The sequence below is a fragment of the Calypte anna genome, chromosome 1, assembly GCF_003957555.1.
Source record: "Calypte anna isolate BGI_N300 chromosome 1, bCalAnn1_v1.p, whole genome shotgun sequence".
In the NCBI taxonomy this organism is placed as follows: domain Eukaryota; kingdom Metazoa; phylum Chordata; class Aves; order Apodiformes; family Trochilidae; genus Calypte; species Calypte anna.
In genome coordinates this window covers 140537071-140551448 of record NC_044244.1, presented here as the reverse complement: position 1 = coordinate 140551448, position 14378 = coordinate 140537071, and the positions used below count along the sequence as shown (strand labels likewise).

The window sequence follows — 14378 nt, the reverse complement described above, 5'->3', positions numbered from 1 at the left end:
TCTTAAATGTGAGAGACTTTGGAAGATAATGTAGTTGTGATTTTTCTTTCTTCATTGTTCATGTGCCTTCCACTCTTTCTTTACACACTTTTTCTTCACTTTCTACACTGAAGTTTTATTTTGAACTTGATACAGTTTAACTGCCTTCTCTAAACATCATTTTCTTAACACATCTCAGCTCTAGCATTGCTTTTTAATCCACCTTGACATGGGGTGATGTCGGTTTGTTTTGTCTGGGTGTTTTTTAAATTATTTTTATTTTTTATTTACTCTCTTAATTATTTTTATTTTATTTTTTATTTTATTTTTTATTTTATTTTTTATTTTATTTTTTATTTTATTTTTTATTTTATTTTTTATTTTATTTTTATTTTATTTTTATTTTATTTTTATTTTATTTTTATTTTATTTTTATTTTATTTTTATTTTATTTTTATTTTATTTTTATTTTATCTCTTCTGTCCCTGCTTGCTTTCTTTCAGAGACTGGAGATAAACCTGGTAGGACAAAATTACTCAGGGACACTCTGAGAGGCTTTACCACTGTTTCCTTTGTCATGGCTCCAATCAAAATGCACATCTTCTGAGCCATGCTAAAATTATTTGTATAAGTTTTGGGTTTTTTGGTTTTTTTAGGCAGTCATACAGAAGCATGATAGCAAACTTAAGTTGTGAGGTTAAAATGTATTTTTCAACTTACTCTTTCTCTTCCAGTTGCATCCTCTTATTTTCTTTCTTGATTTGCTATCTGCAGTCTGGTTTTTTTTTGAATGCTGGAGTCTTAGATTGGATACTTTGTTATTTTCAACTAGATCCTTGTAAACATAGTCAAACTGTAAGACTCATCTTTAATGTTCTTCAGACACCTCTCAAATGTGGCTTATCCCCAAAAAAACAATTCCTGAAGCCTGTTTTTTCTTGTCTGTAAGTGTTGTAGCATTCTCTTTCAGCCATGTTGATGATTTTGTCCTGTTATTTGTTTAAAACATAGCCACAGAGATCTTGTTTGTATTTCACCAGTTTTCATCTCTGACTCCTGACACTGGAACCTGGGTTAGCAGTCAGGCTCCAGAATGGAAGTAGCTTTTAAGAGTGAACATACAAGAACCAAAAGTTGCCAGCAGATTAAGTTGAGATAGTTCTTGTTTTTTTTTAATTTATTTTTTTAAAGCATATTTTGATTGGGTGAGGTAACAGGTCACAAAGCTGTGGGGCCTAGGGTGGTACCAGGTTCAGTTTGACTCTTGCAACTCCTTGCAACCCTGTACAATTCTTGGGGGCTGAAATGAACTGCATCCAGTCCCTGGTTTAACTTCTGACCATTAGAAAAAAATTCTGCTAAGCTCTACTTTGCCCTCTGCTACAAGGGCTTGGTCCTTCTGGATTCTGTGACACTTCTTGCATTCTTGATGTGCTCTCATGTGCTCAGATGCTCATACCAGAGGGAATACATGCCTGCACTTTTTCTCAGGATGCTCAGTTTGTTGCTTTTGTTTTCTCTGCTTTTACTGATGATTACAAAGTTAAAATGGGTAACCTGTAACTCTCTAGCTTTCTCTGGTCTTTTTAAAGACAGTGATTGTCTCTAGCCTTTTCCAGTATTTTATGTAACTTCAGTTGTGCTATGTGGTTTTAAACATGGATGTGGCTAGTTTTCTTACTGCCAAATCAGCAGAGCAGGTGCTGTTTAATTTATCAAACTACTAGTTTCAAACTGCTTTTCTGCCTTTGTAGGTGTGTGTTTGAATTGTCTGAAGTTGACCTTTTTATAATGAGGATGTGTGGGTGGTTGAAGGAAACATGACATATTAAGACCTTTTTGATAGCTCTAAGTAACTCTCTTTCCCTGTTGAGGGGCAGAGCAGCTTTTGCCCTTTATATCTGTGTGCTATAGAATGTTTTGTTTCTCCTGCCCTAATAACCATGTTAGTTGTAGTTCAGCGGGTGACCTGACTCTTTTTTTTCAGTTAATTTTGCTGCTTTGATACTTGATCATATCAAGTGGCAACTTCTATTCTTCCTTTGAGATGCCCCTGATTTTTTAAGGATTTGTTGTTCTGAGCCTTTCCCCTTTACTTTGTCACTAATGGGAATCCTCTTTTTACCCATAGTTTGAAGTTTACTGAATTTTTCATAGTTGAACGTCTCATTTTGCTGCTTTTCTTGGTTGTTTCCATGGAATTTGTTACTAACATTGCTATTCTGAATCGATATCTGTTTTGTGAGTACTGCTGAAGGTGCTAGAGGAAGACTTTCCTTCTCCCTTATGTACTGAAGTGCATTGTCACAGTGTCCCGAGGTCCTGTCACAACTTCCTTTGTTCCACTGTTTCTGCTGAAATGGGAATGTAAAGCCATTTACCACAATGCTGTGAAGTTCATGGATGACTCTGGGTATTCGTGGCAAGTTTGATCTAGGTTGTGTGTGGCTTGGGGCTTGGCAGTCTGTTGTGCTTTTGAGCCTTTCCTCTTTTGCTAGCCTTCATTGGTTGACATTTCTTGGGTTTTGATAGTCTTTCACTGTCCATTTTTCTTGACTTCGTGGCAACTTAAATATGCCTCACGTTAAGATTTTACAAGTTCAGAAATGTTTTAATTTCATCCTACAGCCTTTGTGTTTGAGCATGCGTTTAAAACACTAAAGTCCTTTTTATTCCCTGTTGTATTTTAAAAGGAGTCAGTGGAATTTGCTGTTTTGCAAGCTCAAATTCAAAATGTGTTTTCTGTCAGTATTATAATGAATTGATTTTAAAAAGATCAGAATAAGATTGTTGAAATATTTGCTTTTGATTAAGGTCTCTTTATGAACAAAATGTTCATCCTGGATGTCTAAGCAGTTTTCAAGAGTCTGTAAAATGTCCTGGCATCAACAGTATGTCTCCACCCTTTGGTCTTTTCTCATATGTGACTGAAAATACTGCAACTAGTTAGAAATTCTGTACATTTTGTACACATGTGTACATGTGTAACACAGCATTGTGTGTAATCCTTTTTGTTGATATCTTATTTGGCAAGTTGCTTGGAACTAGGTAGAGGGATTTTTGGTCTAAGTTAAAATTCTCTGATGTCAGATTACTCTGTATTTGTAATCTTAGTTGGTACAGTTGCTCTGAAGTTAGATACTCAAGGCAAGGAAGGAAGAGCTGCTTAGTAATGGGAACTGCCTTTATCCATGTTGCTTTCTTCAAGATTTTTAAGGAAAGTACACTACATGATGTATTGCAGAAGCCAAGCACGTTACATGATAAGGTATCTCAGAGTAGCTGAAACATCAGAAAGCAGTGCCCATGTTTACTACATCGTAACTTGTTTGCTTAGCTGTGTCAGAATGATTAGTGGGAGGTGATTTATGAATGGTTGTAGGACAGATACTGAGATTATTGGGCAAAGCACAATGTTTAGTGTTCTTAGATTGGAGAAAAGACTGTTTTGTGGGAAATAAATTTGGTTGAGATGGAAAATTGTTTCTGTTTTGCTTCAGAGTGGGGGCTTTCTTTCCTCCCCACCTTCCCGACCCAAGGGGAAAGGAGCATTTGTTTTGAAATTGTGATACTTAGGATAAAACTTAAACAGAAGAAAAAAAAAAAACTGTTTCTTCTCAGGTATGTACCTACACTGTAAGAATCAAAAAGACTGTAGTTTCTCTCTTGTTTATTTTCTCTGTACATGTTCTCATTTCACTTTTTAAACCCTGTAACTGCTTGCCTTTTTAGTGTTCTTTCATCGCTAGTCAGAATGTACTCTGAAATGAGAGGACTTTATTTTCATCCTGCTGTACTGTTATACACAACAAAGGGTAAAAGATTGATACTGTGCAATCATGTTAGATATTTTGACAGTGTGGCCTTTCTGAGTGTTTTTTTATTGCATAAAACTAAATAGGGAGGAATGAAGGTAAAAGTGGGGTCTTGTCTCTTACACTGCACCTTGTCTTTCTGTAAAATATGGCAGCTTAGTTTTGAGAGTTCCCTTGTCATGAAAAGGGATTCTTCAGAATGGGATGTGCATGCTTAGCTACAGTCAGATGTTAAACAGTTCTTTTTAAATAATAACATGGTCACTTGCTGAGTTTTATCAAAGTGTAATCCATTTAAGTGGCTTGAGATCATACAGAAGGGAATGTAGCTTTGAAAAATTACATTGGATATGCCACAAGCTTTTCTAATTCTTCACAGAAATTAACATGTCATTAATTGTTTTAGCCTCGTTTTTGTTAGGTTTTCTTGATGTTAGTATCAGGCCCAGTGCAAATTCTGGTGTTAATGGTTCTTCTGGTTAGTTGTTAAATGTGGGAAAAGCCAGTGTATTTTCTCCTATGCCCATCCTGTAGTGCCTGTGTGAAGGACATATATGCTTTTAACTTAAAAAGACTGAGAAAAACCTACCAAGAATACTAGCTTTCCCCTTCCCTAACCATGTGCATTTGGAAAGGTGTTTTGTTCTCCTGTCAAGTGTTACTCTACGGGCATAAATAGAATAGAATTTGAGAAGTTACATCTAGCTAGGGAAGAAGTGTTGGTAGGGTTGATGTTGCAGAGTGGAGTTAGTGATGTCTGAACCAGGCTGAGGACAGTCTTACCTTCCTGGTGTTGGACTTGTTGGACCAGGTAGGCTTGAGAGACAAAGCTTGCTTTTACACTTTATCAGCAGGGGCCACATAGCTTTTTGTGTCCCAGTTGTCACATCTTTTCTGCTGTAGTGTAGGATGAAATAGCCCAGATCAAATCTCTGTGTCTAGATTACACACTCTGTAGCCCAGTAATGGAATCACATGGTGGTAATCTAGCAGCACTACATCTGAAATGCTTTTAGTAAAGTAGATCCTGAAGGAGTGCTTTGTGGAATAGCATGAAGCAGACTGTTGTGTGAAAATGAATGGCAAACTGGAGATGGGGCAGAAGAGAGATAGGAGGGAATGACAAGTAAAGTGAAGGGCAGTTAAAGAGATGCTTCTGTATTAATGAAAATAGAATTAAGCAAAACATTGGGAGGGGTTGGGTAAATTTTCTTTAACACTCAGGTAGACATTCGTAAAGGATAACTTAATTTCATTTTAGATTGTTGATGGAACCTTATGTGCATCTTAGGGAAAGGTTACAGAAGATTGAAGTTGTTTGCTGGAAGACTAGTGTTAAGAAGCCTGTGCCAGCCTCCTCCAGCCAAAGGTGTTCTGTTAAGTGACTTCTAGCTGGTTAATCCACTAGCCTGTGGACACTTCAAAGTCTTATCAAGTGTAGCTGGGTGCAGCTGTAGGTAGTGCTTTGAGCAGGAAAGAAACTGATAGTAGTAACTTAACCTCTGGGTTTCAGTTATCAGCTGGATAGGGTCTCTTCCAGTACTTGAGCCAGATGCATGTTGTTATTTTTTACTTTCAGTCTTATTGTAACAGACTTGTATTTGGACTGGGAGAAAAGCTGGGAGAAGGGAAGAATTTTCCATGTGGGAAAACTTGATGTCTGGCTCAGGTTGTTCTCTCTCTCCAGTACTTTGAGAAACAGTTTATTGGAGTGGGCAAGATGTGAGGCTTTTGCTAATGTTTTCAAAACCTATGGACTTCATAGACCAATGAACTTTTATATATTCCCAATACACTGCATGGAGATGACACCTGCTTGCAATGTTCAATGAATTATGCTATTTGTTTGTAAAAGTACTCTCACCTTCTGTCATGAAGGATAATAAATAACACCTTTGCTTATGTTAAGGAAGTGATTTCTTATGTGTGACAATTGTGTTCTGTCTAATGGATTGTGCAATAAGCTAATTGCAACAAGACTGTTTCTTATTCCTCTTTATGAAGCAAGACAGTGCTTGGAGGCAGAATACCAGACGTGACAGACAGCTGGACTGATTTGCTGTGTCTAATTCTGTGTTTCTACAATAGAAATGTCCTCTGCATTTTACAAGCTGAATGTTGAGTATGGGAAAATTACTTGAGTGTGTGATTCTTCTTTTGTGTCCTTTTTTTTAAATCTGAATTTGATTGCGTCTTTCTGATGGATAACTAAGTCAGCTGAACAGCCAGTAATACAAAGGACTCTACATTTCAGCAAAAAATCTCTCACTTCCTTCAGCAGCTTACTAGAAGTTAGGGCAAGGACATGTATTTTCACACCATTTAAGATAACAAAGTATCTGGAAGAAGAACTGGATTTCTGTGACCTTCTTTCTCCAGAGTAACAAGGGTCTGATATTATCAGTATTATGATAAAATTATTAGATGTATTTACATGTTTCATTAGATAACTCTGGTTTCTCCTTTCATGTTTTTAGCACATGATTAATAAGCCTTTATGTATTTAATGAACCTGAAAGTCACTACACATAGAAGAGTAAGTCAAGAGCTTCCACAGAATGAAAACAAATTACCAAGTTTGTGTAAATTACGTAATTTTCATAATTCAGTACAAAGAAACAAGTTGTAATTGTTGCATAAATGCATTATATATAAATGTATAAATGAGTAGCATACAGCATGTCTTCAGGTGCTTCTTTCACACTCAGTGCTGAATGACAAATCTGCTTGGGTTTATGGCTTTGTTTTAAGGGGGTAGGAGGCATCCTGTCATTTGGAATTACTTGGCTGTATGGCAGAGCACAAGGGTACTGCAGGGCTCCTGGCTGAGAGCAGTGGTGTTCCCAGCTGGATAACTGCTGGGGCTGATGGGTTTTGTGCTGCTGCCTCACTTGGAAAGGGGGGGTGGGTGAGTGGGGGATATTAACCAAAAGGATATTACTGTCATCTCTAAACATTGTAAGGAGAAATGCTTTGCCCATGTTTGGCAGTTTTAAGACTGTATTTTATTTTTAGAATAGCTTCTTTGAGACGAGTTCCAGTGCAATACAGAGAAAATCCCCTCGGATACCACATGGGTGCTCTTGGGGTCTAAGCTGCTCCTCAGGGGCTGAAGTCTGAGGTCCAGCTGCCCTGCCTGGTGCTCCTGGCACTGGTGGGGGTCCTATACCTGTACTCAGCTCATCTGAGATCACTGTGTCCATTTGGCTGCAACCAGGCAGCCTGAAGAAGAACTAAAAGAGCCGGGAGACAGTCCAGGAGAGGCAGGTACTACACCTGCTGTTCCCTGGTGTTTCCCAGGTCAGCAAAAATGTCCATGGGAATTTTCCATACCTTGGCCCTTAGGTTGCCTGGCTGGGCTTCTACTGGAAAGGCAGGTCTCTATCTGAGACTTGCATAATTTATTCCCAGTGGCCTGAGGTATCAGGTAAATGAGAGTTAAATTATTCATGTGTGTTTATGAAAATGCATTTGAAACAGAAGCTTGCTTTTAACAAAAAGGTAAAGCTTTCAAAGTTTTATTATGCTTTTTTTTTTTTTTTTTTTTTTGGTTCCTAACAGTTTGCCATTTTATTGTTTGGCTACAAATTACTGAAATGCTTTTTTGAAATTTACATAATAGAAAGTCCTTATTAAAAAAAGAAACACAAATGAAAACACAATGTCCTGATCAATACAGTCTCACAAACATTCTCAGTTGGTTCTGTGTGTACTGCTTGGAAATACCTGTTGTGTGGTTTTGGATTGCTGTGTTTTGGTTTTTTTAGTTGCAGTCTGAGTTGTTCTTAAAAATAATTTCTGAAAAGCTAATTTTGTTGACTGATTTCTGTTTCTGGGAATATGAATGGAATTTTTTCCTTCATTGAGGCTAGAGGTTGATTCATTGTGAACATAGGAACCTTTTTGTTGCTTTAACCATATTTTCAAGTACAAGTATGTAAATTTCTCAGTGAAGTACAATTTTCACTTTCTTATGATAAATATTTTAAAGCAGTTTGTTTGACCTCTAGTGTTGAGCTGTGAAATAGCACCCAATTGACACAAAAATACCTTGCATTTCAGAAAAACCGGTCTCCCCCAAATCAGGTACATTGAAGAGTCCACCTAAAGGCTTTGATACGTCTGCAATTAACAAAAGCTATTACAATGTGGTGAGTGATCCTTTTTCCTCTATGTGAGCTGTTGTATACAGTAGAAAGTCATTTAACTAAACACTCTTATCTGCACAGAAAATTTGGCAGTCTTGTCAGAGCCGTAGTGCCAAAACTAGATAGAGGTTTTTGTGAATTCTCATCTAAACATGATCATTATTAGTTTAATAGAGTATCACACATACTGATTCTTCAGCATGATGCAAAATTATAGTCTAAAGTGAATGAGTAATAGGCATGTCTGTAATATATTATGCTCCTTTTATTTGCTTTTCTAGTTGTTAATTTCCCTTTTTTCCCCACCCCTCAAATATACAGCCTATAGTCTTTCCCAATATATATGAAGTAATGAAATTTTGCTGTTTTAAAGTGATGAAGAATATTTTGGGTTTTTTTCTTGAACATAAGATTGAACATGTGGAATCAATTTGCCTCCTTTGTGTTCATGCTTATAAATCAACTTTGGGAACCTCTCCTTTACAGTGATAGATCGCTTTCACAGTAAAGCAGCATAGACAGAATCAGCCTTTAACACACCCCAAGGAATTCTTAACCTAAATACTCATACTTCTTTAGTAAATGTGTGTAAGAAACATATCCAGGTCTGTATTTAAAGGTGGTGTTGTAACCATTTTGAGGATTCTTTATTTACTAACAATAGATATAAATAGGGAAGCAAAAAGCCTCGTACTGTTTGTTAACCACTGCTCCCTGCTGGTATAAATTAAAAATGTAAGGTTTCTTTCCTTATTCTTTGAAATAGATGTTTTTCATTTTCATTGTCAGGTTTTAGCAGGGATCATAAAGCATCATTTTATGCTTTTGTCTTTTCTGGCATGAATAACACCAGTCACATGGGAGAACAGAGCAGCTTTGCATATAATCCACTAATTACAAACAACGGGGCAACCTCCTCCTGTTCCTCCCCTAGCTTGCCCAATGCCTCTGTGGGCAATCCTTATCCCATGGGAAAGGGGGGACTGCAATTGTTTGGCTGTTGCATCCCACAGCAGCCAGGCCCAGTGCAAAGTACCTGTGCAGGCACATTTTCCCTCCAGCTGCTGGAAGGAAGGATCTTCCTGTGGCACATCCAGCAACAAAATGTTGGATAGCTCTTTTTATTTTTGTTTTTCACTTTATCTCTCCGAGTAATTTTTTTCCAAGTTGCTGTTGTACTTAGCAATGATTGTCTTCTATGTTGTTGCTTTCATGGCAAAACCAAGATTTTTGGGTACAACTGGAGTGAATGCAGCAAAGAGAAGTTTAGTTCCTTCACTAGGCAGAAGACTGCCCTTACTTAAGTTTAAATACTACGTTTAATTTTTAATCTAAAAAAAATTCTGTTCTCTTGAAAACCTTAAGATTTGAGTTGGTTTTGGTTTTGTTGGAATGTTTTTGCTTTTTTAAAGGCAGTGTTAAATACATTCCTCATATATATTCTTATATTGTTATTTCCCTGATTGATCTTAGTATGATAAATAGTAAGAGTTGCAGCTGTTTAATTTCAGCTTAACTAAAACTCAGCTTGATTGTGTACAAAATGTGTTGAATCTTGTAGTTGCATAATTTAATTTGTAAGAGTAATATAGGCCACTCTGAGGACTGATAGTGTACATCAGGCAAAATAGTAGGAAGTAAATGTTTGAATGTTTGTAAAACCATAGTTAAGGTGGCTAAGGTATAAAAGGCAATACAATTCTGAAATACCACCTTTGGATTGTGTGCTTTTTATAATTGTTCCTCGGATAAACTATGATCATAATCATGGAGACTAAAGCTACTATATATTTTGACAAACAGCTATAGCTGACTTTTAAAGTAGGACTTATAACTATTTATTAACTGTGGAGGATATAATGGGGTGGGGGGAAATGACCAGTTCATAGCAATATATACAGTGAATTAGAGAACTGGCCCTAGTGTTGTTCTTAAATATGTTTCTGGTGAACGGGGTCATTGTTTTCATGTTTTTCCACAATGTGGCAAATACCTTCACTTTTTTTTTTTAAGCTCACCATTTTATTCTTTAAATAAAAAGAATCAGAGGATGTGCTGTAGAATGCACTTTGTTTCTTGAAAAAAATACTAAGTGCTTCCTATGGCAGCATAACTATAAAATTGATTTTTATTAAGTATTAAATATGTAATTATTTTTACATGTAGATAAGACAAACAACGAACTCGCTGAAGTGAAAGCAGTTTAACTGAGTTGAGGTCTGTTTTCTGTTTTTATAAGTAAGCTGCAGGTATGGGACTTCCCTGTGCCAGAAGTCTTACTGTCAGTCTGCACTGGTAACAAAATTGAGCATATGCTAAGGTAGAAAACTTTGACAACTGGTAGCTAAAAAAATGTAGTCCAAAATAAAGAGATTACTATCTGTGTTATTGGCTCTCTTAACAGCCAGTTGTGGTTTGAGGCTGGTACTCTAGGGCTGCTTGCAATTTTTATGTTGTGGCTGTCTTCTACCCTACAGGTAAGGGCCAAGATTCTGTAAACTTCATGATTGTTAATTGCAGTTTTTCTTAGGGCAGTATTTGTGCAGGTGCAGGCTGTACTTTTGGGGGTATTTGTTGTTCTGAGGACTAAATTGAAGGGTAGTTCAGAGGTAATTCAGAAAGTGGTAGAAGATGCTATGATAATCTCTCTTTCTGCTAGAAAGGTTGGGACAAGCTAAGGGAAAGGTGCTTAATGTAAAGAGAAGATGGCTTTCACCACTTCCCTCTGTTCATCACCCCCTTATGAATGTGCTTTTTATTTTAATAGATTCACAGGGCTACATCTGAAGTTCATAAGACAAATCACATACCTTTTAGTCTCAGTGTTCTTTATTAGCTGCACCTTGCACTAGTTGTCACTGAAAAGACAGAGTACATTTGGTTTTTCTTTACATTTTGCCTGGCTTGGGAGTGCAGGTTAGTAGAGAATGGGTAGTGCTACAAGGTCTTGTCCTCCATAAAATGGTACAAATCTACAGCAGTGTGTAATATGAACCAGACATGTGATCAAGCATGAAGCATTTTTTGTATAGAAGTAATTTAGTAGCCTGTTGCTGAAGATGTGGGTGTATTAGTGCAGGTTATTCCTTGGAAACAGAGCGTGCATTACAGGGTTTTATTTTTATTTGGTAATCTCTTGAGAATTTATAACTTTGTGTACAAAATAAAATGCTTATCTCTGCTTACAGGAAATTGCCTTGAGATTATGTTCTAAAAGCAGGCAAAGAAATGGGCAGCTTTCTCCATTTTTTTCATTTAAGTGTTTGAGAAGTGGTGGAAAATAAGGACTCCTTTTGAGGCTGTATTTCTGAAGTTGGGTCAAGACTTTGTGTTTACTGAAGTTCATGAAAGTTTTTGAGATATGGCATACTTGTGTGGTGCTTTATATTGCCCTCCTCCAAGTGTTACAAGGGGTTCATCTCTTAGTCTTGTGGAAAATTAGATGTTGATCACCATTTTGCTGAAGTATGTAGTATTTCAGTTGAGTACCAACAACTCCCATAAAACAGGAATCATAGAATCATAGAATCGGTTGGGTTGGAAGGGACCTCAGAGATCATCAACTCCAACCCTTGACCCACTACTGCTGCAGTTACCAGACCATGGCAATGAGTGCCACATTCAGTCTCTTTTTAAATATCTCCAGGGATGGAGAATCCACTACTTCCCTGGGCAGCCCATTCCAGTGTCTGATCACCCTCTCTGTAAAGAAATTATTTCTAATATCCAACCTAAACCTCCCCCGGCGCAACTTAAGACCGTGTCCTCTTGTTTTGCTGAGAGTTGCCTGGGAAAAGAGACCAACCTCCCCCTGGCTCCAACCTCCTTTCAGGGAGTTGTAGAGAGTGATGAGGTCTCCTCTGAGCCTCCTCTTTTCCAGGCTGAACAGCATTCTCACAGGAGGAGCGTTCTCACAGGATCGTGCCCAAGCATAGCTGTGAAATCTGCCTCTTCTCCCTCTGATTCGGAAGGTGATCTGCTTCATGTAGGTCACCTAGAATCAATTTTTGGGTGTTAGTTTTTGCCTCTAGGGAGAATGTCTGGGGTTCTGTGTGACCGAGTCGTTAACTGTGCTTGAATTTTCCATGCTGTGCAGTTGACAGAGCCTGTGCTGTCTGAGCTCAGTTGTCTGTGCCTGCTATTCATCCGTGTCAGGGATTGCAAGATCTGCCACTTGAGTGCTGCTCATCTGTGCAAATGTTGTGGTGGAGTTGTGGAAACAAGGTCTTCGAGGTCTTATGGGATCTTGCAGCAGCCAGAACGCCCAGAAAGCGGGAAAGGGAAGAAAGGTGATTATTAGAGCATGTGGGAGAGATGTGGATGTGAGGAGTGTGAGGGTGCTCTGGTGCAAAAACACTGAGTGTCAGTGCTGACTGCTTAGCACTTCCAAGCACACTCCAAGCCTTTAATCCTCAGCTTCTCCGTGGGGTAGGTAAGTCAAGCTGGAAGGATGCAGGAGTTCACAGAACTGATGTTTTAAAAGCTATGTTGGCAAGGTTATTGTTTTTAAAAGAGATTTGAAGTAAAAGAATGTTGTATGCAGAGCAAACTGCACTTGTAAAAAAAACAAACGGGGAAGTAGATTTAATGTGTTTTGGGAAGTGTTTAAAACGGCATCTGTCTAAAATGTAATGCTGTGAACTCCTAGAATAGCAGCATAAGTTCATCTTAGTGCTCTGTATATGTTTTGTAGCATGTTTATAATTGCTTTTTTTTTTTCCTCCTTTAAGCCATTTTCTTCCAGTCCCTTATTCTCTGTATTGCAGATAAAATCCTCAAATAAAAATCCAAACCAACACAGGAAAATAAGAATTGCGAACAATATGAAACCGGTTTAACTTCAAGCTTATCAAGTAGTTTATTACAAAGAATGGACCTACTTTGAGAATTTGGTGCGGCCTTTCAAGATCTCTAGCAAATGTGTAGATTTTTTTTTTTCTTCTTGTAAGGCTGTTAGTTCTTCAGCAGGACACTGTTTTTGTCATTGGCTTTCAGTTTCCTATTCCCTGCTACTGGCAATGACTTTGGGCTCGTAGGTTTTTGTACAAAAAGACATATTGGAAAACACTGATCTTGCATTCAGTTTTAAATCTCAGTTTTAAATCTGAGTGCTGTTATTTCCATGTAAATAATTCTCTGATTTTATTTTGTATATGTGTAAGAGAATGTGGAGTTTAACTAGTGCTATGATCAATGGAGGGTTTTTTTATTTATTTTTTTTCTAAGTGCTAAAAAAACCCCTTTTTAAAAAAGTGTCCATTTTGTATTTTATGGTGTAGTTTCCTTGTTAGTAGCTATAACTTTCCCTGTGATGTTCTTCTGTCATAATGTTTAGCAGAGAATGGAGACATTTTAATCTTCAGTTCAGGATTCAGATTTCCAACAAAAGAATGAACTCAAAACTGGTCTCTCTCTCTCCAAATGAATAGAAGCATTGAAGGAATAAGCAGAATCAATGACACCAATGAAAAGGAACAGTGAATTCTTCATTGACATACTGAACTATTTAAAGTTATTTCATCAGGTTTGCATTTAGGAATGAATGGCTTTTTTTCTTTCCTAAGAGACTAGTGACTACAACAGTGAATAATGCACTCAATTATGGTCGTTACTATAAATGCTGAAATGAGATATTACTGTAGGCTTGACAAAGATGGTATGTAGCAAAATGAGAAAGTTTGTGGTGTGGCTTATGACCAGTTAATAGCAAGATGTTTTCAAAGCTCAGCTGTGTTCCCTGGGTTACATTTAGTTTTCATGGTTGTCTTGCTAAATCATTAACTTTTTGGAGGCAAAAACCAATCTGTCTGTTAGAAGCACAGTAGAACTTTGTGTGAATACATTGGAGGATATTCTAAAGCAGATTCCCTGGAAGTGGCCCCTTAAAATGCTTTCTTGTACACATTTTGGGGGTATTCCAGTTGTTTGATTTATATTAATGCAAAAAACTAAGCGTGTGCAGTACTTTATAAATTTGTAGCTTTATGTCAGAATCTGTTGTAATTTTCTTATAGTAGTGTATACTGTCACAGTCTTGGCTGAAGGTTAGGCAGCTGCATTTGAAAAGAATACAAAAATGGTAATCAGATTGCTAAGTAAAGTTCACAATTACTTGATACTTGACTAATATTCAGACCTTCTAGATAGAAGAGCACATCTAAGTAAGCAATCCCTTTGCTGGCAAGATGAACTGCTGTGTGTTGTAACTGAGACTGAGCCAACAGTTTAATTTTTTGTTTCTCTTGCAACTTCTAATGTACTTTACTAACCTCAGATCTTTGTTTTGAAGTATATAGGAGGAATAATTACTCCTAGCTTTGGAAGAACACACTGTATAGCTCAGTTTTTCCAATTAAGGTTTAAGTGCGGAGAAATTATTGTTAGCTTGCTTTTTTTTTACAGTATGACTAAAGAATGGCTCATCAAGTATATGTGG

The 14378-nt window shown here is 37.3% G+C and overlaps 1 protein-coding gene across 4 annotated transcripts in view; it reads left to right on the top strand.

Annotated features, from left to right (window-relative positions):
• The window catches only part of ARHGEF7 (Rho guanine nucleotide exchange factor 7), a 123848-nt gene that overhangs the window by 57919 nt on the left and 51551 nt on the right, over window positions 1-14378 (top strand). For all 4 annotated transcript variants that reach the window (XM_030446884.1, XM_030446910.1, XM_030446903.1 and 1 more), the window contains exon 6: window positions 7857-7945. In XM_030446884.1, the coding sequence (XP_030302744.1) occupies window positions 7857-7945 (89 nt within the window). The remainder of the gene's footprint in view (window positions 1-7856; window positions 7946-14378) is intronic.